Below are 26,897 nucleotides of genomic sequence, written 5' to 3'. Positions count from 1 at the left end.
TAGCCAAAAAGCCCAGAGTTTTTAGGCTTTTTACTTGGGCTGATGAAATGAGCTTGACTGAAATTGAGATCTTGATTATTTAACACGATTATCCATTATCTTTAACACCATGAATATATTTAACATTAAACCGTGGCTTTTAAACAATGTCTTTAGGATTCTGCAAATTTTAGAAAACAAACAAACATGAACCTTTGTCTTGACAGAGTCCAAATACTGATGTAAACTGAATAGATAAATATAAGTAAGGATTAAACAACGCTACGCGTCGTGGTGTTCTAGACTCCGTGTCGTACATTATAACCGTCTAATGGATGGTTACGAGTTGTTTAATCCACTTTTACCTCTTATATAGGAACTATTTTACGTTGGCCTGGATGTACGTTTTATGCCAAACAACCGCTGTCAGGCTGCAGCGCGTTTCTCTCATTCACCTGTTAAAAGACAGCTGATCTGAACCAGCTGGTTAACGCGTTGCTATGGTAACGCCCCGTAACGGAGGGATATTACAGTGTTTAACTCGCCAAACTATGTATAGGAAAATAATGCAGCCAGTTGTCACTGACAATGGTATAAACTATGTTTAGGTGAACTTCCACAACCTACTGCAGTTATTCTACATTGACCTGCAGCCGGAGCCGACTGAGACTGGCCGCCTGGGAGTGCTTTAGGACGGGAGAGGCTCCCGCTGCTCCTTCCTTACAGTAACTGCAGAACAATATGTGCCTTCAAGTCAGTCGCCAAAACACCAGAAAAGTCTCTAATAACTCCAGTAAAAGCTGCTAGATGTCGCTTTTAACAAAAAAAGTCTCCAGATTTAGCGAGAAAGTCGCCAAGTTGGCAACAGTGTCTGAATGAAAGCAAAGCGGCTGTGGGAGGAGTTTACAGCACAGCGCTGCAACGCCAGAGACGCTCGATTAGCAGCTGAAGACAGCAGGAGAGGAAACTGCAGAGAGAAAAATAATCACACCCTTTTAGTTTTATCATCGTTGAAAACCCAGATCGTACTGAGATTAAAATCCCATTAATCGCCCAGACCTACTTCTTACCCCATCTGGAACAACAGCGTCTGAATTGCTGATGTGTTTCTGGTGAGAGGTTGTTCTTGGGATCATGTATCTGTTAGGTAGTGGGAGGAGTTTTAAATGTTTGTGGTGTTTGGATGCAGTGTGGCGTGCCGGCCGTATCGCTTTCTGAGCAGAATATTACACTAAGAGGCCTGAATGTAATGCTCAGGGCTACAGCTTGGTTGCAGTTCTGCATGCACCATGTGGAGAACCTAAAACAGGTTTCTGTTCTCTGACTTCCAGGTAGCATGATGTCTCTCTTAGAGGTTTCTTTCACATGGGTTCAGAATCCTCCAGCTTCAGTTGTTTTTCTCTGGCAGTGCAGGAGTCTTTGCCAGGAAGACGGCATGTTGCATAACAAGCCTTCCAAAAAATGGTGGTTAGTATTTTTCATACTTTCAGTCTCGCTGCCGCCATTGGTCATTACTTTAAAAGCTCTTCTCCGATCTCTGGAGACGTGAACGGCACTCCAGAGGGCTGACTTTTACTCAGACAAAAGCGGAGTGCCGAGTTTGGGCTGTGGGTAGAGCAAACATAATTCCTCCCACAATGCCAGGATCTTGAACACAATGAAGTCCTGCATGAAGTTTTCCTCTGAATTCTTCCTCAGACGGCGAGATGCATTGTTATACTGTGTCACAAGGGACAGATATTTACAGTGAGCCAACCAAGTGCCCTTTCCTCCAGAGCACTACGGCAGCTGACGTAGTTTCTGATGTTCTTCATGTTTAGTTCCGTTTGGAACAGCTGTAGGCCAGATTTTAATAAAGCCTGGATGGCCTCATGTGAGACATTTTATTATTTAATGAAAAATACGAGCTTGCTTTAGATATGATGGTGGCAACGTGTCTCATTAAGAAGATTAGACGGGACGACGTTTACCATCGTGTTGCATGGCGGTATCGACGATGCCTTTCCAGATGTGCAAGTTGTCAGTTCCATCAGCGGTTTGCGCCATGTCTGGTACCTGATTGCTATTCAGTAGGACTGTTACGATATGCTTTTGTCTCGATTCAATTCCAATTTTTTTTTTTTTTTTTTGGGTGCTGATTCGATTTATATTGTGATTTTCATGATTCTTCGATATTGCTGATTTATGTAGACTTAAAACAGATTATCATTCTGCTATTAAAATGGCCAAGAAGACAAATAAAAAGATCAATAAAGACAATAAAAATGACAAAAATTTATAATAACTTCAAATTTTACAAAAAAAAATTGAAACTTTTTTTTTATTTTTTTTTTTTAAACAAATTGATTTTAAAATTGTGAAGCAAAAAATCCCGATATTTGATGTAATTTCCCTCCCCCTACTATTCAGGGTGCAACAATTTGACTAATTTGTTTTAATTGATTTTAATTTCAACGTATTTTTCATAATTGAAGATTTATTTTCTTCTCACTGCATGGTTACATTTATACATTAAGCATCCATTAAATCAAGTAGCCTAACAGATTTATCTCTACTATGTTTTATTTCATAGCATTCATAAATTAGTCCAACACATATCAAACCTATTGTTCATCTTGTCTTTAAATGTTTCACTGGAATCTTCAGGAAAATGTGTAATAGTTGGGAACAACAAACTCCTCTAGCTCGGACCGGGAACATGTGTTTCTAGTGTTACTATTAGATTTTGTTTTGACTTTTAACAACTTCCAGATCTCATCCAGATCTCGTCTGTTCTCATGTCCATAAAAACCAAAATGCTGCCTTCAACCCGATGAGTAGATCTCAGAATCTGTAGCAGTAGCCACAAGGCTAGCTGCTGTCTTCCTGATGTCTGTTGTTCACCATTTGCTGCTCGGACACTTCATGGAGATGACCGTCACTGAATGATTATTGGACATTGTATGATTGGTAATTAGTTACTTTGCATCGTGAGGAATCAGTTAAACAGTGAATTGACCCACATGTTTGCTCAACTTTAGCTAAATCATTGCTTGGTCCACGTCGGACATTTTTAAAACCAAAATATCTCCAATCAACAAATATGGCTTTTTTTTTTTCCTGTATAATTTTTTTAAGTCAATAATTAGTTTTAGTGTTTTTCACAAAAAGCTGTGCATATAGTAAAATAAAATTCAAGAAAGTTTTTACAACTCCTGCTTCACTCTTTTCCCCTGCGCGACATCTCCAATAACCAAGCTGATCTACTGGTTTGCTGGTGCAGCAGTGAAAACAGTCCCCCCTCAAACAGCATCTTGTTGCACCATGTTCCCAACATATAGATTATTGCAACTAGTGACTATAGTGAAAATGTATAATAAATAAAATGTCCGCTTGGCCCAGAGGACTGCCCACCACTACAGGAAGAGAGTGTCCAAATAAATCAATTTATTCTAGGTTGTGAATACAGAACAGTCAAATTCAAGCTGCCGATGTAGACTCTGGCTCTTTGTCATGCTACTGTCCTGTTCATTACTTACTTAAGTACCTGTCCTTCCAACAGTTTGTTACGTTTCCAGCTGTTTTGGGGCTTTCTGAACATTTCTGAGACGTGTTGCTGCCATCAGATGCAACCATAGACTGTATATGAAAGATAGACGAGCCTTCAGCTGTTAAAAGTGAAGCCTATGCAGAAGTGCATAAAAGTGCAGTTCCCCCTTCACTTCAGCCCCCCACTAGGGGCTCCAAAACAGAGCAAATCCCCATAGACTCCCATCTTAAAAAGACCAACTTCACGGCAGGAATAAACATGTTTACAGCAGAAATAAACATGTTTACAGCTTGGTTTAAAAATCCATTTTCAGTTTAATAGGTCAGGTTTACCTTCATGACAACTCTGGGGGGGAGTGAATTTTTTTCCTAACTCGCCCATTTAAAAGTAATTTAATCTCGAAGATCGTCATATTTAGGGGCGTGTCCTTTTGATTGACAGGTACCCGATCTCCCACTTCAAGTAAGAACGTAGAACAACCGCGGTTTTTAGCCGGTTAACAATATAACATAGCTTTAGCTCGCATACCTCTGTTAGCTGGTTAGCTCCTGTTATCTCCAAGTTAGCTTGGTTAGCTCTTAGCTACACAAAGCTCGGAGTTCACTCGATGTCAATCATCCACCATGACGCTCACAGCCCCCCTCTCAGCTCCACCTCTTTGCCCATATTTGTGTTTTCCGGTTGAGACGACACGTATGCCTCTACCAAGATGGTGATGGTAGGAACCGCCCACCGAGCTTCAGTTCAGCTCTTCAGAAACCTACGGGTGACGTCACAGAGGCTCCGCCCATCTTTTATATGCAGTCTATGGATGCAACGTGAGCCCAAGTCTCGTATGTTTTTTTGATATTGTTCATGCAAACTTTGTTCAAAATGAAATTATTTGTAAATGTCCTTAACAGTCCCAACTTTGAGGACTGTGGTTATAAAGGAAAAGCTATATTGAGTTACTTTTTAATAACCTGGTTGGAAAAACATTTCATCAACTTCTGGCAAATTTAACTTTTCTTTTTTAAATCTATCATATAATAAACCACATCAGACTCACTTTCTCCGTTTCCTTTAATGATAGATTTATTATCTTGCAGCATCTGTGTAAACATTCACATCTGCCTTTAAACAAGTCAGGAGAGCTCTTATGTAATGTTTACATTAGTCTGCAATGAGTCCTCTCTCAGCATGATGCAACCCAGGATCCAAGCCTCCCGTAACTCTTAAAAGTCAGACTGTGAGCACCTTGACATCTATATTTCAATCCTGTGCTTTTTCGCTGTTTAACTCCTTTTTTTTTTTTTTTTTTTTACATGTTTACCATTTTGTGGCCGCCCTCTTCAGCTCACTATGACTGTAATTTTGGGTGGGGACATATTGGGCATTTTTTCTGCGTTTCGGAGCGCCATGCCAGAGATTTAATTTAAAGCACTTGCCAAAAACAGCTCCAGGAGGATGCTGGTGGCTCAGCGTTAAAAAAAGAAAAGGGAAAGAAATGGGAGATGTAAGATGACCACACTGTTAATGCTGATTTGTTGAGTGCAGACGATCACATAAATTATAAAAAGGATTCAGACTTAATGTTCAGCTTTCCAGAAACGCAAACCAGTCCTTTCTGTCTGGATTTTTGTATCCTACTGGCAGACGAGAGTCGCCTCCATGCCAGAAGACGTTGTTAAACTTTTTTCCTCCCATTCTGAGCAGAAGGTTTGTCTCCATATTTGCAATGCTTGCTTTGGGTCAGCGAGAGTCAGGACTGCCAGAATGCATTGTGCAACTGCTGTAATATGAGAGATGTTAGGGGGGGAGAGGGGGATGTTGGGGGGAGGAGAGAGAGGATGGAGGCAGGCATAGGTCGTCTGGTCCAAATCGACACGCTCCGCACACGCACGACGTGCCAAACCGACAGTCCTTTCCAGCACGCTAAACCAGATGTTACCCTGTGATTCATGTTGAGGAGCTGCAGCAGCGCAGCACAGAGGCGGCGCGCTGCTAGGCATCGCGGTCGGGATGTTTACATAGCAACGGGAGTCCTGACTGAGTCTAATTACAGGTCTGCTCTCCCCCGTGGTGGAAGCCTTTATCTTAACACTGCTGTCAAGTAGGAGGCCGTCGCTTTGGCCCAGTCTGCGCAGAGCCGTTGCTAACTGAACCAGGCATTACCACTTTAATTAATGGCAGAGTGTAAATTAAATTGTGGACTCCTTTATTTTGATTTACTCCCTCTCACTCACTTAGTCACTCTGCTGAAACACACAAACACACACAAGCACCGCTGCAGAGATAGATATTACATGTGTCATAGCCGCCTGTTAAGAGGAGGCTTGTGCAAATCCGAAGGAGTAGAACCGAATCACGCCCCCTTCTCTCTCCCTCCATAGTTCCAGTAAGCAGAAGTGTAAATAATTTTGGTCAGAGGCAGTAATGGGAGACAGCTGCGATGATAGTGTGCTTTCCATTGTGTTTCACAGCTCTTTGGAAAGAAGGGGGGGCAGCGAGGCTGAGAGAGTAAAAGTAGGAGGGTTCTGTGCAGTGACTTCATGAAGGAACCAAGTAAAAATAGTTAAAAACAAACTGTTCAGACTACCCTTCAGTCAGGATTCAGATTTCACCTTGGTGTAAATATATTGCATGACTGAAAAAGGCCTGATGGTGGATGCTAACATAACCTGTCCAGGTGGTGTCTTTCATCAGATAAACCCCTCCTGGGGCCTCAGCTTCCCCAGTCCACTTCCACCAGATGAGTCCTGCTGAAAGGCCATGTCCTGGTTTTGGACCAGTCCTTTTGGAAAAACGAGTGCTCGTCCAAAAAAGTGACGACAATTCCCTTTCAGTTTGGTGCTTGCTGTAGACAACAGACACTCGCAAAGCTTTTTCCATTTGTTTGTCCAACGTTAGATTTTCAGCTATCAAATAAAAGAAGGGAGAAAATAAAAAGAGCAACTTAATGTTTTTGTAAATAGCTGCAGTGATACACACCTTTAAACGGGGTCACCCTTAAAACGCCACTCGATCACCGATCTAGATCACCACTAGATCACCCTGAGCACTGCTGCTAATGGGAATGGCTAGCGGCTATGTCATCGCAGCCAAAATCGTAACTTCCGCATCAACTAAATCATGGTACAGCGCTGTAATAACAGAAATGATGCCAATACAACAATGTATTACAGCTTTCCTCTGGACTAAATCAAGACGATGAGATGGGTTGAACCAGGGACACTGGTCCTCAATGACCGGTGTCCTGGAGGCTTTCCAGGGTTCCCCACTGCAGCTCGCCTGATTCAAAATGTGCATTTTGCAGACATGTACAGAGTCAGGTGTGTTCCAGCAGGGACACTTCAGAACACTTCAGAAAACCAGCCCTGGGGTCCAGGATTGAGGATCCTGGGTTAAACTGATGGGGTAAGATTGATCTGTAATCATAAAAAATACATTTAAGTGAAGGCTCACATTACGAATGTCACTGCCATCATTTTGTTTTAACATTCTGGGACCCAAGCTCAGATTTCAGTGTAGAAAGAAAAGTTGCCACCCCCATTGCCCTATAGGGTAGATCCACTGTGGTCTATTAAAACACAACTGTGCATCATTTTTGCTAAGAGACCTCTATTTCCACCTGGACATGATGATGAAGACACTTCCTGTAAGACTCCACCAATCAGAGAGCTTAAAATGACGGTAATGTCCAATCAGAAGCACCCAAAGATCAACAAGCGAGCAGAAAGTTTAGCATTTAGCGTAATTACTGTTAGTAATGAATTCTGTTTTTTTCCCTCTGGTTGGTTTTAATGCTGCTTTTTGTATTGATTCACTCGTTTTACATAATTTCAGCCTTATAATCTGACAACGGTGGATGTCTGCATGAAAATGTTATGTCTGCATGAAAATATGTGCATGTTGATTGGGATTAAAAAAATACAAACGGACAGACTAAAACCAGTAAAAAATGTCTAGCTAGCTCGAGGAAAGTCCGTCCCTGTCCGTTAACATTGAAGTTTTTTACTTTGTACTTATATTCTATATTTAACATGGATGTATTATTAAAGTCTTCCTAGTTTATTTATTGTCTGTTCCGGCCAGCCTGTTATTCATCACTCTTTCCGTTTGTCAGCTGTCCAGTTAGAGAGGTCCTCCCAGCTCCTTTCTACATGTTAATACATGAGGCAGCGTGACGTTTGACAGGTCGTTCTTCTTCTTTCCCCTCCCATCGTAAAGCTGAGGAAGCCCTGAGGAATGTGGCCTCTTCCAGTGTGTGTGAAAACACCGTACGCCTTGGCCTTCCTCACCTCTCCGGCTCCTTCACACTGGGCTCGCTGACGAGCTCAAAGACCCGGCATTGTTTCAGGCTTTACTTTCTGTTGATGGCACCCTGTGGATTCTGGTTAGCTCATTGTAGCGGGATGTTTTTGTAAAGTTTCATAAGAACAAAAGCTTTTATGATAAAAAGATGAATATCTTAAGATATTTTAAAGCCTGTACCATTACTAAGCAGAATGGACATGGTGACATATTGTGTTTTTCTAACCGTTAATGAGACTTTTGTTAAAAAAGGAAAAGGAAAAAACCTAAACAAAAAGAACTTTAGCTGAACCAATGTAAAGTCCTTCTTCAGATGGACTCTTCATCATGTCCAGTGGTCGGATATTATTGTGTTTTTGCTGGCCAGGTAATCCAGGATAAATGAAACGGGACTGATATCGTACAGGATAAGACAAATTACCCCCTGGTGCACCTCCCTACTGCCCCTATGGGCCTAAATCTTAACATTAAGACTTATGTTGAACCCCCTGCCGAGCTGCTGCCGAAGAATATGGCTTTTTTTCTTTTCTCTGGGCTGCTGAGAGTTGTTCCCAGTCTTTTCTCCCGCTTGCCCAGAATATCAGGCTTTTTGTCTCAGCCTGTACTGGTCTTCTGCTATCTCTTCACACAACCGTATGGCGCTGCTTTAGCTGCTTTAGCATTTAGCATCAGAAGTGGCTAAAGTAGCCAAAAATTCCACTCAAGTCAGAGCAGGGTTATTTTAAAACCACATTAGTCAAGTAGAAGTTAAGAGTAGTCACATAAAAACTTACTGGAGGAAGATTAAAAATGTATTTGATGAAAATACTCCAACAGTATTCCAGGATTACACACCTCTCATTGATTCCACTGAATTCTTTCAAAGTGAGACCTAATGGTTAAATGTAAGTCCAACTCATTACTGCCCAGTCTGAGCACTGCTAAACAGAAATGATGAATATTAATGTCTCAAGCATGTTTATTAGTGTTATGTTTCTACTGAGGTTGTATTGGTGTGATCAACTCATCCTGTATCAGCTTGTAGTTGTCGGCTAGTTCCATCCATTCGCTGCCCCTTTAAGCCACTTCTTGTTTGGTGACTGCGCTGACAACGTTTTTGGTTTTGATATTATGGGTCCAGACAGCACATGTCGGCACCCATCAGTAAAGACATTCAAAGGTAGCACAGCCCGTAAAGTCTTTAGTCATAGGCACACATGCTTGTTCTCTCCCAGCTGTCTCGCTTTACACAGTGGCTCCTATGTTCCTTTGGGAATCGGCCTTGTCATCCCTCTCTTCAAAGCCCTCTGATTTATGTCTGTATTTGGAGGAAGGGAGTAACGCACCAATTTCTGCCTTCTCCTACCGACTGTGGCTGCAGATGGTGCTTGTAATTGGTCCAAACTGTTGATGTTTTCCCAACAGGTGCTCACTACATTAGTTTGGGATAATAATTAATAACCAGAGTCAGACAGTAACGTCCAATCAGGAGCAGCCAAAGATCAACAAGTGATGAGAAAAGCAGGAAAATAATGATCCTCTATGGCTGGAATAAAGCCAAGAAGACGTTTGGGATGCAGCTGAGGTGGAGGTGCTGCAGTGAGGATAGCAGGTAGATAGTGGCAGGAAGACGTGGAAAAAATGTTTTTCTTTAAATTTCTGCAAAGTACTGTTGGTAATACAGTTTCTTCTTCTGGTTTATGCTGCTATATATTAATACATTTATTTTATTTTAGTCACAGAAATGGACAACTGAGTCTGAAAGCATCACGCCTGCGTCCTGACTGGGGTTAAGTTGGTTCAGCATCTACATGTTGTTTCACATTAAAGTGGCCTCAATAAGCTAAAATGTCTGGCATTTTTAAACGGGAATGCACAGAAGGTATCAGTATAAATGAAAAGTACCATGAAGTAATGGTATTGTTTGATAGGGGTAAATTTGATATGTTGGAGGAGAACCAATGGGCTTCCAGATTGAGGACTTGTGTGTTGCTTGGACCTCAGACAAGCTGTTTTACCTCGTGTTGGGCGATATGACTAAAATCTTATATCATGATATCACTCATTTTATATCCCCATAACTATATAAAATTTTTTGTGTAATGTTGTCAGCCATCAGTTATGTATTAGATGTTGCTAGGCAACGGCAGCAGTGATCTCCTTCCATCTGGGGGAACTATGGCCGTATGACGTTCCACAGGTAAACACCTGCTGCAGCGTCTGGAGTTTATTCTGAGCTTTCTCCTCAACTTGACGCTGCTTTTGCTGGTTGACTCTATTCTTTATTCTTTATCCTGATTCCTGCAGGTGATAAAATGAGTTAGTTGTGTCGGAGTCCGTTGTTGGGACTGTGAGCTAGTCTGTTGTCACTTCCACGCCGGTCTTTTTTATATCCAAACCGCATCCAGACAGAAATTTCTCTTTTAGGAACAAGAGCATCAGTTTGGGTTGGCTGCTCATCTTTTAGTGAATTATCCTCTGAAACACGTCTGCTACCGTCTTCCTCCATGTTTTGTTATATATTGCAGCATGCATGTCGTAAAGCGTGTCTTGACATAAAGTACTGCGGTAAAGCAGCTTATCGTGGCGTAAACAATAGAGCCTCATATGAAACGATGGCCATTTTTCCATCATCCAAACAATATATATCATCATATCGCCCAGCCCTGGTTTTACCATATATATTGTTATGAACCTTTACAAATGAAAATCTGCACTTTGTTTTGAATTAAATGTCCTTTTGCTCCCAGGGTTGTAATTAATCGTGTGAATACCTGCTAACATCCTCGCAAATGGAATTAATCTTCGTCTGGATTCCTTTCTTCTTCCTCAGACAGTCAACATAATCTGCACAAAATACTGTCTGAGATGTTTTTTCCGTTATATACCATCTGACCTGGCTGGTTGGAGGAATAAAGAGTGTTTGGGTGATATTGAGTTGCATACAGATTTGTGGGGTATCTGACTTCACATTTCACACTTTGATGAGGGAGTTTATGACTTCTCTTGTGGAGTGTGGGCTCAGCCCCTGCCCTCCTCCCTTCATCCCCTTCCAGCTTGCTTCTCTTATGCCTCCAGTTTTACAGTCCAGAGATAAATCCCTTTTTCATAGGCCGGCCGGTGAAGTGAACTTATACTACCCTTATGAAAGGCTTTACTTACTTCCTGTAGTAGTGGCTCTATTTCAGGGGTGAGTAGGCTGTGCTAATGTCAACACTGCCGAGCTAGTGATTTTTAAGTCCAAAACCCCTTAGGAAAACACAAGCTGGTAGAATATTACGTCCCCTAAACTGGTTTGCGTGGTTCATGATCCTTGGGAATTGTGTCCTGCAGGAAAAGGAAAGAGAGCAGGGGATTGGTTTAATCTCATTCTTCATATGGGAATGTCACAATAGGGTTTAGGTAGAGAAGATTGAAGCTCCTTTGTGCTGCTTTTGTGTTTGCTGCGTTATCTCCGCATCACTGGAATAACGTTGTTTATTCAGAAATATCTGTTATTGTCTTCGTCTATTGATGTTTTTATTCTCAGAAGACGTTTAGGTTCAGACTTTCTTTTACATCTGGGAGTACACAATCATTTCAGGAATACTGGGAACTAGGCATGTGTGTGTGTACACACACAGGGGAAGGTTGTGTTTGTTTGTCTACGGAAATGGCTCTGTGGGAATATCAGATTTGTCCCTAACTGGCATATAGACTGACATCACTTCCTGTACCCTTGTCTTGGCTCAGTGCTGCACTGTAGACAACAACAAAGAGTATTTACTGGAAACAAAGGCACATATTTTTTCTACAGTTGTCCTGATGAATACATTTACCAACAAAAAGTCACACTTTCCTTGTGCTTAAATCAGTTTTTGCTTTTAAGTAGGCCACCTGCTTTTTAATGTAGAAGTTCATGTAGAAGCTGAACCATTTAATCCCAGTCAGCATTCAGAAACGATGTTTTCAGCCTCAGCTGTCAGATAATCAGGCCAAAATGATGTCAAAGGAATAGACGGCAGCATAAATGGGCAACCACAAGAACAAAACTTTATTACTAACAGTCAAGCGGCAACCTCCGGCAGTTAAAAGTGAAGCCTATGAGGAAGTGCATAAAACTGCAGTTCCCCCTTCATCCACTAGGGGCTGCAAAACAGCGCAAATCCCCATAGACTCCCATGTTAAAAAGACCAACTTCACGGCAGGAATAAACATGTTTACAGCAGGAATAAACATGTTTACAGCCTGGTTTAAAAATCCATTTTAGGTTTAATAGGTCAGGTTTACCTTCATGACCACTGTGAGGGGAGTGAATTTTTTTCTAACTCGCCCGTTTAAAAGTAATTTAATCTAAAAATTCTGCATATTTAGGGGCGTGTCCTTTTGATTGACAGGTACCCGATCTCCCACTTCATGTCAGAAGAACGTAGAACAACCGCTGTTTTTAGCTGGTTAACAAACGTGACTTAGCTTTAGCCTGCTTACCTCCATTAGCTGTTAGCTCAGTTAGCTAACTAAAAACAACCAAAAAAATGTAGAAAACTTTATTTTGCTCGTCATTTTTCTTGGTTTCAGTTCGGAATAAACAACACAGTAGCCAGACCATCATTCTGCTGCTATAATCCCCAAAAAACCAATAAAATGACAAAAATTTAATGGATTTTTTTTTTTTTTTTTTTTTTTTTTAAATCCCGATATTCGATTATTATTTTTTTAAATTTGATTTTCCACCCTGGTGGTGATGGTGAGAAAGATGTGATGAATAATGATGGATTTACCATCTAGAGTCTCTGAATAAACGCTACATGTTGTGTCTGGATTGTAAACCTCCTGGATGGATAGAAACGCTGGAAAACCTCCGTAGACCAGCTGGAGGGTCACATGACCATCACAGTTCCACACTGCTGCTTCTGAGATGCTGATGTTGATAGAAGCAACTAAATATATTCTATATTGGTATAAAGTATGCTCAAATGGAAGTTATTTGTTTTCTGCTTATAAAATGATCATTTGGCCAAACAGACATCCTTCTTGGATTTCTTTAAGGAATGGTGCTATTTTTCAGTCATTTGATTTGTCTGATACTTCTGATATCTGTTCTGTAATTCGTTACCCTCTCCTCATGTGACGGGATTAACCTTAGATACAATCCGGCTGATTTCAGACGTGTGATGACCTGACGTCAGTCTGCAGGCTGGTGCTTGTGCTCGCGCCACTGCACACAGTGAAAGTACAAACGCATATTTCAGAGCATTAGCGGCTTATTACAGCATCGTCATGCAGGACTTTTGATGAAGGGAAAATCTGGAAGCTTTATCTGCTGGATCTGAAGAAAATATCTGAGCGAGAGGTTGATGTTGGAATCACAGAGGAGGTTATAGTACAGAAGTGTTCTGCTGAGGAGGACTGTAAAAAGTGTCTGGCGACATCATTGCCTGGACCTGACGCTGATTTACAATGTCAAACCTGAGTATTTGTACATTCTCTCTCTCTCCTTAATGTGGATTTACTCTTCCCACTTCGCCTTAGCTCTGACACGTCCCAGGCGAGCACATATTCATTTAGTCCATGTAAAAAAATAAAATATAATTAATATCTTTAACAGAAAATAAATAATCCCTGCATGCGGTCTTATGACCCACATCCACTGTTTCTCTTAGAATCACAGGCTGCATATTTGATACTGATCCCCCCCCCAAAAGCCCATAACTGAGCAAATAAACGTGTAACTGGGGTAATTGGGAGGAAAAGAAGTAGGTTGGGCTGCATGTCAGTCAGTGGTGGTAGTTTCTCATGTTTATGTGATTTAAACTTGGTGTGCTGTCAGTCACTCTGCAGGGAATCCTGCTGCTACAGAGATGGAGTAGCACCGAAAGACAAATGAGACCGATCAGCTGGAAGATGGAGAGATTTTCAGCGTTTGAACATTTCTATCTGGTGTTACTGCCCATAAGGGCTGGACGATTAATGGGATTTTAATCTCAGTACGATCTGGGTTTTCAACGATGATAAAAATAAAAGGGTGTGATTATTTTCCTCTTTGCAGTTTCCTCTCCTGCTGTCTTCAGCTGCTAATCGAGCGTCTCTGGCGTTGCAGCGCTGTGCTGTAAACTCCTCCCACAGCCGCTTTGCTTTCATTCAGACACTGTTGCCAACTTGGAGACTTTCTCCCTAAATCTGGAGACTTTTTTTTGTTAAAAGCGACAAATCTATCAACTTTTACTGGAGTTATTAGAGACTTTTCTGGTGTTTTGGCGACTGACTTGAAGGCACATATTGTTCTGCAGTTACTGTAAGGAAGGAGCAGCGGGAGCCTCTCCTGTCCTAAAGCACTCCCAGGCGGCCAGTCTCAGTCGGCTCCGGCTGCAGGTCAATGTAGAATAACTGCAGTAGGTTGTGGAAGTTCACCTAAACATAGTTTATACCGGAACTTCCAAGATGGCCGTGATCTAGAAAGTCACGTTCGAATCTGCTCTCTGCAACAATCCTGCTTAATCCTTAAATCTGGTCCTCAAAGCGCTCCAAAAGTGTGGAAATCGACGTAGAAATGTCAGGCGGCGGGAAAGGGACGAAAAACAAGCCAAAAGCATCAACGCAGTCTAAGTTAACAAACTTTGGCCAGCATAATTTGGACCAGTCCGTTAGCAAGGAAGCTAACACTGCTACGACGGATGCTACTACAGCTAGCAATGCTACATCCACAGCTAATATGGAGGGTACCAAGGATAACATGGACAGTGCCGCGATGTCATACGTCAAAGACCACCACCAACTGCATCTGGTGAAAGACGAAATAATGGGGGAGATACGTAACCTGAAAGCTGAGGTTACAGGCAGATTTGACAACGTACTAAATGCAATAGAAGACACGAGGAAGGAGGTAACCGAATGCACCGAGCGGCTATCTCAAGCGGAGGTGCGGCTGTCTACCGTGGAGGACGAACAGGTTGATTTGAAAGCTGTAGCTGAAAGTTTACAAAGGAGAAATAAACTCCTTGAAAACAAAATGATTGATTTGGAAATGAGATCACGTCTGAACAACCTCAGATTGGTCGGCATCCCTGAAAACAGTGAGGGCTCAGACATGTGCGGATTTTTGGAGAACTGGCTGCCCGACGCGCTGGATCTAAACCCTTTGCGTTCTCCGCTAGTTTTGGAAAGAGCACATCGCGTTGGACCAAGGAGAGATCCAGATGCGCCACCGAGGGCTGTAATCATGAGATTTCTAAACTACAAGCAGAAAGAAATGGTTTTTAGAGCCGCAAAGTCAAAGAAAGACTTTCTCTTCAAAAACAAGCGAGTAAGTTGTTACGTTGACGTCGCCACGGAGGTGCATCGACAGCGCAAGCAGTTTGACGGTGTCCGCGAACAGCTGCGTCAACTTGGGGTGAGGCATGGCATTCTTTCCCCATCTACTTTGATCCTGACGTACAAGGAGAAGGTACATAAGTTCACTTCCCCAGCGGAGGCCAGACAGACACGGAAGAAACAGACTAACTGGCTTACAGGTACTGGCGATAACAGCACATATTTCTGGCATTTTCGGTAACATATTTGGTGCTTATTTAGTTTTTTTTTTTTTTTTTTTTTTTTTTTTTTGCCAATAGTAAATAATAAGATCGATCTTTAATGTAAATTGTTTTATAGGCCATGGCTTTTATTTACCTTTTTTATTGTTCAACTGGAGCAAATATTGATATTGTTCTTAAAAGGATGCATAATCTAAACAGTAAAGCAGGTGTCTGGTAAGACATGTTTTGATATGTCAGCGGTTGGAAGCAGAGTATTTCAGGGGAAAACCCAGGTAGCTGGGAAGGGTTGGGATGTTTTTCTCTTGTTTGTAATTTTTAGTTCATGTTCAGTGTTCTACTGTTTGTTTCCTCTCAGGCACATTTATATTATGTATTTTTGGTTTTGCTTAGATGACACAGAAATATGAGATTCAATATACTTCCTGGAATTGCAGGGGCCTACAAAAAACTAGAAAGATCAAGCAAGTTATGAACAAAATAAAAGATTTGGGTTCTAAAATTGTTTTTCTACAAGAGACAGATCCTCTTGAGGAGGACAATATTAAAATAAGCAGGAGGTGGCAGGGATCTTTATATGCATCTTCATTCACATCTAGAGCTCGAGGTGTTATTACTTTAATTCATAGATCAGTACCTTTTCATGTTACAAACGTTATAAGAGACAAATTTGGAAGATATTTGATAATACAGGGGTCTATATTACACGAAACATTTAAATTGGTGAATATATATGGACCAAATAACGACGATGACCGCTTTTTTACAAATATTTTTTTTAACTATTTCCTCTCTCCCAGGAAAGATTATCATTGGTGGAGATTGGAACTGTGTTTTGGATCCTCGTCTAGATCGATTCTCGGGAGTTGACCAAACTCATTGTAAAAGCAGAGTAGTCATCCAGGATTTTATGAAGGAATTACAGCTAGTGGATGTCTATCGTCATTTAAACCCTACAGTTACAGCATATTCTTGTTATTCTAAAACTTTCAACACATATTCTCGCATAGATTACTTTTTGGTTTCTGCAGACCTGTTGACAAAAATTTTAGATTGTACCTACGATAGTATCACAATTTCAGACCATGCTTCATGTAATATAAAATATATTCAAAAAAATTTAAGGGTAGACCCTCCTAGATGGTGCTTACATCAAAAATGGCTTAAGGATGAAGCTTTTCTTAGTTTTGTATCAAATAAAATTGATGAATATTTTAGTATAAACACTACGCAGACCACAGCCTGTGTAAAATGGGAAGCTTTTAAGGCCTGCATAAGGGGTCATATAATTTCTTATACCTCTTCAAAATCTAAGGAGCAACGTAAAAAAAGACTACAACTGGAGGAAAGAATAAAAAAGCTGGAGGAGCAGTTGTTCAGAGACAAAAATGCATCGGTAGAAAAAGAGCTGTTGCTGTTAAAAGCACAATATAACAAAGAATCAGCAGACCGTGCAGCTTCTAATATATTAAGGTTAAATCAATCTTTTTATGAACAGGGAGAAAAACCCGGAAAGATCTTAGCATGGCAAATTAAGCAACTTGAAGCACAAAAAAATATAACTTCAATAATAAATTCAAAAGGAGAGTCAATAGTGGACCCGATAGAGATAAATAAAGAGTTCCGAAATTTTTATGAAAAACTATATGACTCCCGGGACCAAATTCATCTAAATACTCAAGATTCATTTCTGGATAAGATAACCATACCAAATGTTGCAGATGATATTAGTCAACACTTAGATGCTAAGATCAGTGAAGAAGAAATAATCAAAGCAATTGATAATATGAGCTCAGGTAAAAAAGCAGGACCTGACGGGTTTCCAACTGACTTTTATAAAAAGTTTAAAAGAAAATTAGTTAAACCAATTTTACAAATGTTACAAGAAGCTTTTATAAATGGTACACTTCCTAATTCAATGACCGGAGCTTTAATTATATTACTGCCTCAACCAGGCAAACCAGGCAATAAATGTGAGAATATGAGACCAATAAGTCTGCTTAATTCAGATATAAAGATACTTAGTAAACTATTGGCAACCCGTTTACAAGACACTCTCCCTTCAATCATCCATAGGGATCAAAATGGCTTTATTATAGGCCGCCAAGGACTTCATAATGTTAGGAGAGTTCTTAACATCATTCAAGGATTAGATAACACCACAGATACGGCCCTCCTTTCCCTAGATGCTGAAAAAGCGTTTGATAGGGTGGAGTGGACCTATCTTTTTAATGTCTTAACACGTTTTGGTTTTGGTCCCTCCTTTCGAAAATGGGTTCAGTTGCTATACTTACATCCAAGTGCAGAGGTTTTAACAAACAAAAACATTTCTAAACCAATTCTTATTAAACGTGGATGCCGACAAGGGTGTCCGTTATCCCCTCTGCTCTTCACTATAGCAATGGAACCCTTTGCTATAGCTGTACGGTCACATTCAAAAATTACAGGAATCACAATTGGTCAGGCAGAGCACAGGCTTTCATTATATGCGGATGACATAATACTATTTCTTTCGCAACTGAATTCCTCTATACCTGCTTTGATGAAACTAATTGATGAGTTTGGTCGCATTTCAGGGTATGTAATTAACAAATTGAAATCATCTATTATGTTGCTAGATAAAGAAGTGCGAGAGAATCCACCTATAGCCGTTTCACAGTTCACTTCGGTTTCAAAATTTACTTACTTAGGGATACAAATACTTCCAAATTTAGATTTGATAGTTCAACATAACTATGAATCACTAACTAAAGAAATTACAAACAGTATCAATAGATGGATGCTTCTCCCCATGTCTTTAATTGGTCGAATTAATATTTATAAGATGAATATACTTCCGAAGGTTTTATATGTTTTCCAGAATATTCCCTTGCCGCCTCCTGCTGACTGGTTTAAAAAATTTAAGAAGTTGATTCTGCAGTTTTTATGGGCAAATCAGCGTCCTAGAATAAGGCTGTCCCTTCTTCATTTGCCTTACAATGAAGGAGGCCTGATGTGTCCAAACATATTATGGTATTACTGGGCTGCCCAGCTCAGATCCATAAGGTATTATTTCAGCACAAAAGATGTTCCCCAGTGGACAGAAATGGAAAGTAACATTTTAAGCCCTTCATTGCCTCTGTACCTCTTCTCTGAAAGTAAAGTTAATTTGATTAAGAAAACTAGAAATCCAATTGTTAAAAACATGGTTAAGGTATGGTATAATGTAAAAATATTTATTAAAGAACCATCTATTTTATCTCGGCTCACCCCTATTTGGGGAAATCAGGACTTTATCCCTGGGAGAGCTGACGCAGTGTTTAAGCAATGGGCTTCAATTGGACTGAGAAAGATTCAAGATTTATACTCAACAGGCTCAGATTATATGATGTCATTTGAAGAGCTTAGGCACAAATATAATATTGAAAGGAAACATTTTTTTAAATATCTCCAACTCCGAAGTTATATATTAGCAAAACAAAACAATCTATTAAAACCCCCCAATTCAGAGTTAGAAGAAATGATTACTAAATGTGCGTTAAAAAAGGGAGCAATCTCCGAATTCTATAATTTATTACTATCAAACTCTTTAGATAATTCAATCTTAAAATTAAACGCTTGGAAGGAAGATTTAGATTTAAATATGTCACTGGAAGAATGGGAGCTGGTTTGCAAAAAAGCTCACAAGCAAACTATCAACTCTAGGTTAAGATTATTACAATACAAATGGCTTATGCGAGTGTATGTTACCCCAGTAAAATTAAATCAATACAATCCAAATATTGCAGACACATGTACAAAATGTTGAGAAGAAAAGGGAACCTTTTTCCATTGTATTTGGGAATGTAGAGAAATTAAAGCTTTTTGGGTTGCAATAACGCAAACTGTGAAAGATATTATCTCAAAAAATTTACCATTGGATCCTTCTATTATCATTTTAAGGTTATATCCCAAGAACATGGGGTTTACAAAAAGCGAGCAATATTTTGTTGATATCTGTTTATTGCAAGCCAAAAGGTTAATAGCGTTGCACTGGAAAAATATTAGAATACCAAGTATTAGACAGTGGACTAATCAAATGCTGGCTACTCTTCCTCTGGAACCAATCACTTAAAAGGAAAAAAAGATGAGTTTGAAAGTATATGGAGACCATTTATGTTGTTTGCCGAAGCCATGGACTTGACTGAGGATGAAGAAGAGGAGAATGCCTAAGAACTGATTTGAATAGATCTGGATACGCTTTAGGGATTGTAAAGCCTGGACATTCGTGGGGCTCTCTGGGCTCTCTACTGGGTCCAGCCAGGTATCGTGACTAAAAATTTGAAGAATATTATGTTCATTCATTTGTTTAGTGCCACATAGTGTCATATGGCAGTCCCTTGCCCTGGATTTAAATGTAGATTTGACTGCATCAGATTTTATTGTTTTATTTTTTGGAGTGTGTATCTGAGAGGATGTTTGTTTTGTTTTGTTCTGCTAAATGTTTGTGTTTAATTTTAATTCAAAAAACCAAATAAACACATTGTTGGAAAAAAAACATAGTTTATACCATTTTCAGTGACAACTGGCTGCATTATTTTCCTATACATAGTTCGGCCAGTTAAACACTGTAATATCCCTCCATTACGGGGCGTTGCCATAGCAACGCGTTAACCAGCTGGTTCAGATCAGCCGTCTTTCAACAGGTGAATGAGAGAAACACGCTGCAGCCTGACAGCGGTTGTTTGGTATAAAACGTACATCCAGGCCGACGTAAAATAGTTCCTATATAAGAGGTAAAAGCAGATTAAACAACTCAGAACTGTACATTAAACGGTTATAATGCACGACACGGAGTCTTGAACACCACGACGCGCAGCGTTGTTTAAAAATACTGGATAATTGTGTTAAATAATCAAGATCTCAGTTTCAGTCAAAATAATCGTGAGTATAATATTTGCCATAATCGAGCAGCCCTAGCGCCCATCAGCCTTGGAGATGCAGAATGGAAACCAGACACTGTGTTGTTAAATAAACACTCAGACTTCTCTGTGTCAGATGGGGGTCTATGCAACGTCCAGTAAGCAAAGGATGGGCTTTGCTTTTGAGGCCATTAAGACTTCTGGTGTTCGGCCTGGCTGGATAAATGCTGCTAACAGCAGCTGGACGGGACACTTTCCCACTTCTTTGATGGTCGCAGAGGAAGAAAACCGGCTGAAGAGAAGAATAAACGGAGGCAGACCGATAAGGTGACAGCAGACTGTCTTTTGGATTTAGACTGGTGGTAATGACATGAACAGAACTGTAAACTTCTCTGATATGTTATATTTTAAACCAATCAGCAAATCAGATTTTTGTCCATCAGATGGTGTAATCCTCTGGAAGTCTCCCCGTTTAAAGCCTGTTTTTCTTTGTTTGTCTGGCAGTTGTTTGTTATTCTCCGTGTGTGAGGGGAAAAAGTGAGCTGAGGTGCCCTCAGACGTGTTGGTGGGAGGGAGGCGTGATGACATGGTCGGGGAGGGAGTAAACCTCAGTCCTATGGGAGGAAAAGGGAGGAAATACTGATGCACCGCAGGTTTTTGCCATTAAGCCCTGTGTTTTTATCATCCAGCTAGTTTTTTTCTGCGCTCCAAATAACCCTCCGTGTGCGTGTTTGGAGGAAATGATGCAGAGTTCAGATTGGGAATGTCTGTCAACGGCTAGGGATTTTCATCAGGAAACAAATATGGAAACAATAAAGCATCAGTATTTTTCTCACAACAAGCAGAGGGGCGCTGCGCCGTGCATGATCTCTGGCTTTATGCTCATTTAATATAGGCTTATTGGAGTGCACGGAAAGACAAAACAATAGTTGTATTCTGGGAAAGTGAAAAAAAAACAGAAAAGTCCCCCCGCTGGAGCTTCACCCCACTGCCAAGGAGTCGGGTTACCATCTCTATCGGACTGTCTTTCACTCAGACTCTAATCATTTCCACATGCTCCATCAGATCGCTGCTGGCAGCCTTTTCCTGTTTAATGTCATGCATCTGAGACGTGCAGCAGGTCGTAGGTTCAAATCCAAGGTCTGACCCCGAGGAAGGGGAGAAGGAAAGCTGACCACTGCTTCATGATGGCGTACCCGACTGTTTAACCCTTAAAACTCCACTAGAACACCGACATCCTCACCAGCGTCACAGTGTGTGACTCTGTGGGTAAACTGTGATTGATATTTAACCCTTTATGTGATCGACAGAAGTTTACCTGAGACCAAGCAGCAATCTCCGGCTGTTAAAAGTGAAGCCTATGCGAAGTGCATAATACTGCAGTTCCCCCTTCATCCACTAGGGGCTGCAAAACAAAGCAAATCCCCATAGACTCCCATGTTAAAAAGACCAACTTCACGGCAGAAATAAACACGTTTACAGTAGAAATAAACACGTTTACAGTAGAAATAAACACGTTTACAGTAGAAATAAACACGTATACAGTAGAAATAAACATGTTTACAGTAGAAATAAACATGTTTACAGCAGAAATAAACATGTTTACAGCCTGGTACAAAAATCCATTTTAGGTTTAATAGGTCAGGTTTACCTTCATTAAAACTGTGGGGGGGAGTGAATTTTTTTCTGACGCGCCTGTTTAATAGTAATTTCATCTTGAAATTCTGCATATTTAGGGGCGTGTCCTTTTGATTGACAGGTACGCAATCTCCCGCTTCAAGTCAGAAGAACGTAGAACCGTAGTTTTTAGCCGGTCTTTTATCATGGATTGTTTTTATTTGGAAAAATTTTTTTTTCTCCAAGGAGTCCATTTTAAAATTGTAAGGCAAAAAAAATCCCGTTTTATGATTTATTTATTTATTTTTTTTAATTTGATTTTCCCACCCCTAGTAAATACATAATAAATTACTACTGATTTTAGTCTCATTCCATCTAAATCTCTGCTGTCTGCAGAATACAGAACATCCTACATATTAACACTAGATGAACACCCTACAGGACCGCTACATGGGCTTTGCTCCAGTGCGGGGCTGTTCATGTCGGTCCAACAAGGCTACAACCAATGAAGTTCTACACAACAACCATAGACTGTATATAAAAGATAGGCGGAGCCTCCGTGACGTCACCTGCAGGTTTCTGAAGAGCTGAATTGAAGCTCGGTGGGCGGTTCCTACCATCACCGTCTTGGCAGGGGCATGCACGTTGTCTCACCCGGAAAATACAAATATGGGCAAAGAGGTGGAGCTGAGAGGGGGGCTGTGAGCGTCAATAAACCTCTGATAAACCTGTCTTCTCCTGGCGGAGAGATTCAGTCCAGGTAGGATGGCAGATGGATGCTGGGTTATCCGTCGACAGGAGGACGCATCACTGAGAAAAGCTGCAGTCGTACTGTGATACGTCTCTAAAGAAGATCAGGCTGGTCTTTCTGGACTGAAATGGTGTCATTTGATGAGATTTAAACCTTTCATGCATAGTGGACACCTATTTACAAGCTTTTTTCCTGCATATTCAATTAAGGAGGGCATTTTTATTAATAAACCACTTCAGTAGATGTTAGTGAGTCATGCAATACGTTTCCACTCACTGGAGAATAAATAGATATATTATATAAATACACATAATGTAATTGTTTGCCTTTGTGATAAATAGGAAAGAAAATGATACAGGCATATTTTATAGAAGATTTACTGAATATAATTATGATTATATATTTTTATAGATATTGCATAGAATGTATTAAAATAAATAAAAGTGATAAATGTTGAATATCACTAAAACAACAAAAAAGTTGCATTGTTTTTATTAATTCATGCATGAAATGGTTAATTTTAACTTCAATTTTTTGTGCAACTGATGGTTGAACATTAAAAAAGCAAGGCAAAGAGAAAATAAAACAAAAAACACACACCTGGACTTTATTTTTTTTGCATAAAACCAAGCAAAATCTCTCCTTCGGACTCCGTTTCAAGTCATTACAGAATCCAGACGCTGCATTCTGTTTCGCCTGAGTGTGATGAATCAGCCTGCATGTCTTACTGACTCACACACTGAACATGTTTGTTTTTTAAACCCTGCAGGGCCTGTGTCTCGCAGCCCATGTGAGATGCTGCCGGTTGGGGCGGGACACCCAGTGCAAGCCTTCATAAAGAGCTTCTCCATCATGTCAGGGTGTGCAAGCAGGGGCACTGCCAGCCTGCCTCAGGAGGTGCACATCATCAACCTGAGAGGACATGCTTCAGAAGGACCACACAACACTCCTGCACAAGTGAGTCAGCTGTACTTGACAGGACATGATGTTGACTTAAAGCTCTCTAGTAAAAACCAGTGAAAGTTTTAGTAAAATATGAAATATTAAAGCAAAACTGCACATTATTTAGCATCCCTACTAACCACACAGTCCACTGCTTATCAGGAAGCAACTGAGTAGGACAAACTTTCCACCGTTTATCACCGTTTCAGTCTGAAATCTTCCAAACGTCTGGCGTTGTCTGACCAGGAATGATGTTTAGTTCAGACCTCCAACGTCAGAACGCCACGCCTTGTCTTCAGGTGTGTTTACAGCAGATGTCATGGTGACTGCGAACCATCAGCCATAGTTTGAACATGAATCATGGTTTTCTGAGAGCGCTGCATCCAGACTTTTACCTGTCGTCGCAGTGTGTGAAGCAGCGTGTATGGACGTGTTTTACTGCCGCTGTCTGCTTTGCTGAGGTGGAAAAGTTCTGCAACAGGCAGGGGACGAGTCCTCCGCTTAGGAAGTTAAAGGATGAATTTTCTCTCATGTTGCCTCACTGCAAGGCTTCGGTTTGCTTGTAAACTTCTTCATGATGAAGAATTTGACCGTAAAATTTGGACAGCGAGTAAATGATAAAAAAAAAGCATTATGGCAAGTAAAACCCAAAACTTTGTAATATTTAAAAAATTTCCCTCAAGTATTGAATGTATTTTCACTGTGGTCACCAGATCTGTGTGCATACTCAAGTTACAAACAGAAACCAACATTTCTGCACAGTTTAATTATCTCTTTGACTTACTGTATGGAAAAAGCTGAAAAAGCGTTTTGCGTCACTAACGGCAGAAACACATCTGTGATGCTGGTTTAAGGAATACGTTCTGACATCATACTGTACATTTATTTCGTTTATCTGTGTGCTTCATTAAGCAGGAAGGAAAAATATGCTTTAATTCAGCTTTATTTCTGCAACCACAACATCATATTTGGACACAGACAGTTGAATTCAGTCCAGTTAAAAAAATCCGTAACGTTGTTCATACGTCGGCACAGTTTACAGTGTTCGTTTAAACCAGTTTGTAATGTAAAAAAAAGTAATTTATTCTTGAAATTCTGCATATTTAGGGGCATGTCCTTTTGATTGACAGGTACCTAATCTCCCGCTTCAAGTAAGAAGAATGTAGAACAACCGCGTTTTTTAGCCGGTTAACAACGTGACTTAGCTTTAGCCCGCTTACCTCCGTTAACTGGTTATCTCCTGTTACCTCCAGGTTAGCTCGGTTAGCTCTCAGCTACAGAAAGCTCAGAGTTCGCTCGATGTCAATCATCCACCATGACGCTCACAGCCCCCCTCTCAGCTCCACCTCTTTGCCCATATTTGTATTTTTCGGGTGAGACGACGTGCATGCCCCTGCCAAGATGGTGATGGTCGGAACCGCCCACCGAGCTTCCATTCAGCTCCTCAGAAACCTACGATGATGTCACGGAGGCTCCGCCCATCTTTTTATATACAGTTTATGGTTAAAACACACGGGTCCTGCTATACACAACATCTTTTTCCTCTTTCTTGGCCCATAATAATAACATGGATGCTGCTCCCCCCCCCCCCCCCCCCCCCCCCCCCCCCCCAAAAAAAAAAAAGGAAAAAAAAAAAAAAAAACCTGCTTCAAAAATAGTGGACCAGACACTGAGCAACAATGTTTAACAACAAAGCTTAACTTACATGCTTTGGGTTTTCTTTTATCCCCTGTTGTTAAAAATCTCCAGTTTGTCACATAATCCTCCTCCAGTGGCTTCATGTGCAGATCTGATGGGATGGAGGCGTGGAGACAGAACCACAACATGACGCTGCAGATGTTTGTATCCCAGAGCGGGTTTGGGTTTAAACCCTTCCTACCTCTGACTATGCAGGTCTGTCTGCACAACTTTCCTCCAGCCAGCTGAAGGCCTTTCCAAACAAAGATAGTTATTTTTACTTTTTTCTGCTTTTTCCATCGGCTTTGTCAGCATGAAAAACTTCATTTCTGTAGTTTCTTGTTTCTTTTATCCATCACGCTTCAACTTATCTGAATTTTCTTTTATATTTAGTGTGTTCATACACTGCAGTGTTCCCAGCTGGGAAAAAAGGGTCCTACCCGTCCTTTCTCATGTAATCGTTTCCTCGTTCTGCATAAAAAGGAGCGCCGCTTTCGTGGCGGCTACCTCAGGCGAACTGATCCTGTTTATGTCAAATATATGTTCTATGTCTAATTCTTGGACAGGTTTTACTGGAATAATTTCGTTGGGCCGGGACGCAGGCTTAACGACAAATAAAGCTGAATCTGATTCACTGCATTGCGGGCAGGAGCTCAAAGTGACTCGAGACACAAACGTCAAAGCAGGTTAAGAAAAAGAATAAAATACATCCATCTTCTGCCGCTTATCCGGGGTCGGGTCGCGGGGGCAGCAGCCTAAGCAGGGAAGCTTCCCTCTCCCCAGCCACATTTGCCAACTCTGCGGGGGGGATCCCGAGGCGTTCCCAGGCCAGCCGAGAGATATAATCCCTCCAGCGTGTCCTGGGTCTTCCCCGGGGTCTCCTCCCAGAGGGACGTGCCTGGAACACCTCACCAGGGAGGCGTCCAGGAGGCATCCTGACCAGATGCCCGAGCCACCTCAACTGGTTCCTCTCGATGCGAAGGAGCAGCGGCTCTACTCTGATCTCCTCCCGGATGACCGAGCTCCTCACCCTATCTCTAAGGGAGAGCCCGGCCATGACCCACAGCTCATGACCATAGATGAGGGTAGGAACATAGATCGACTGGTAAATCGAGAGCTTCGCCTTCTGGCTCAGCTCCTTCTTCACCACGACAGACCGGCGCAGAGTCCGCATTACTGCAGACGCCGCACCGATCCGACTGTCGATCTCACTCCATCCTTCCCTCACTCGTGAACAAGACCCCGAGATATTTAAACTCCTCCACTTGAGGCAGGACCTGACTCCCAGAATAATATACAATGTAGGAAAATATGATTTTTGTCACGAATTTGGATTGGACTTGGAACGTCGTGTGGTGGTTACCGTGGTGACAGTCTGTTGTCACATGGTCAGCGAAGAGGAGAAAATAGCCAGCTTTGTGTTGAATCGCCAACAGAATGAGTCACTATATAGTGTTGCCCTGTGTAGTAAATGAGGATTCAGTGACTGGTGTGGACATTACGACACGAGTGTCCTACAACGCCACCGTCTCCATGTCGCCACATTTCACTGGACGTTCTGGTTGGTCGTGCTGGCTTATCCTCCATCTTTCTTTTGGAAGGCTGGTTGGCTCCTGCTAAAAGCCTCCACATATTGACGCTAATTAACTCAGATAAAAGTGAGAGGCGTTCTTGTGTGACGGGTGCGTGCGTCAGAGTGTGACGTGCACGTCGTTGATGCATGCAGAGAGCTGAGGAGC

At 41.2% G+C, this 26,897-nt stretch overlaps 1 protein-coding gene across 2 annotated transcripts in view; it reads left to right on the top strand.

Annotated features, from left to right (window-relative positions):
- The window catches only part of tgfbr3 (transforming growth factor, beta receptor III), a 96,309-nt gene that overhangs the window by 5,882 nt on the left and 63,530 nt on the right, over positions 1 to 26,897 (top strand). For both annotated transcript variants that reach the window (XM_079245317.1, XM_079245316.1), the window contains exon 3: positions 23,309 to 23,496. In XM_079245317.1, the coding sequence (XP_079101443.1) occupies positions 23,309 to 23,496 (188 nt within the window). The remainder of the gene's footprint in view (positions 1 to 23,308; positions 23,497 to 26,897) is intronic.

Source organism: Telmatherina bonti (genome assembly GCF_933228915.1).
Source record: "Telmatherina bonti genome assembly, chromosome: 8".
Lineage (NCBI taxonomy): Eukaryota > Metazoa > Chordata > Actinopteri > Atheriniformes > Telmatherinidae > Telmatherina > Telmatherina bonti.
Note: the sequence above shows the minus strand (reverse complement) of the source record. Positions and strands in the feature narration are given on the sequence as shown.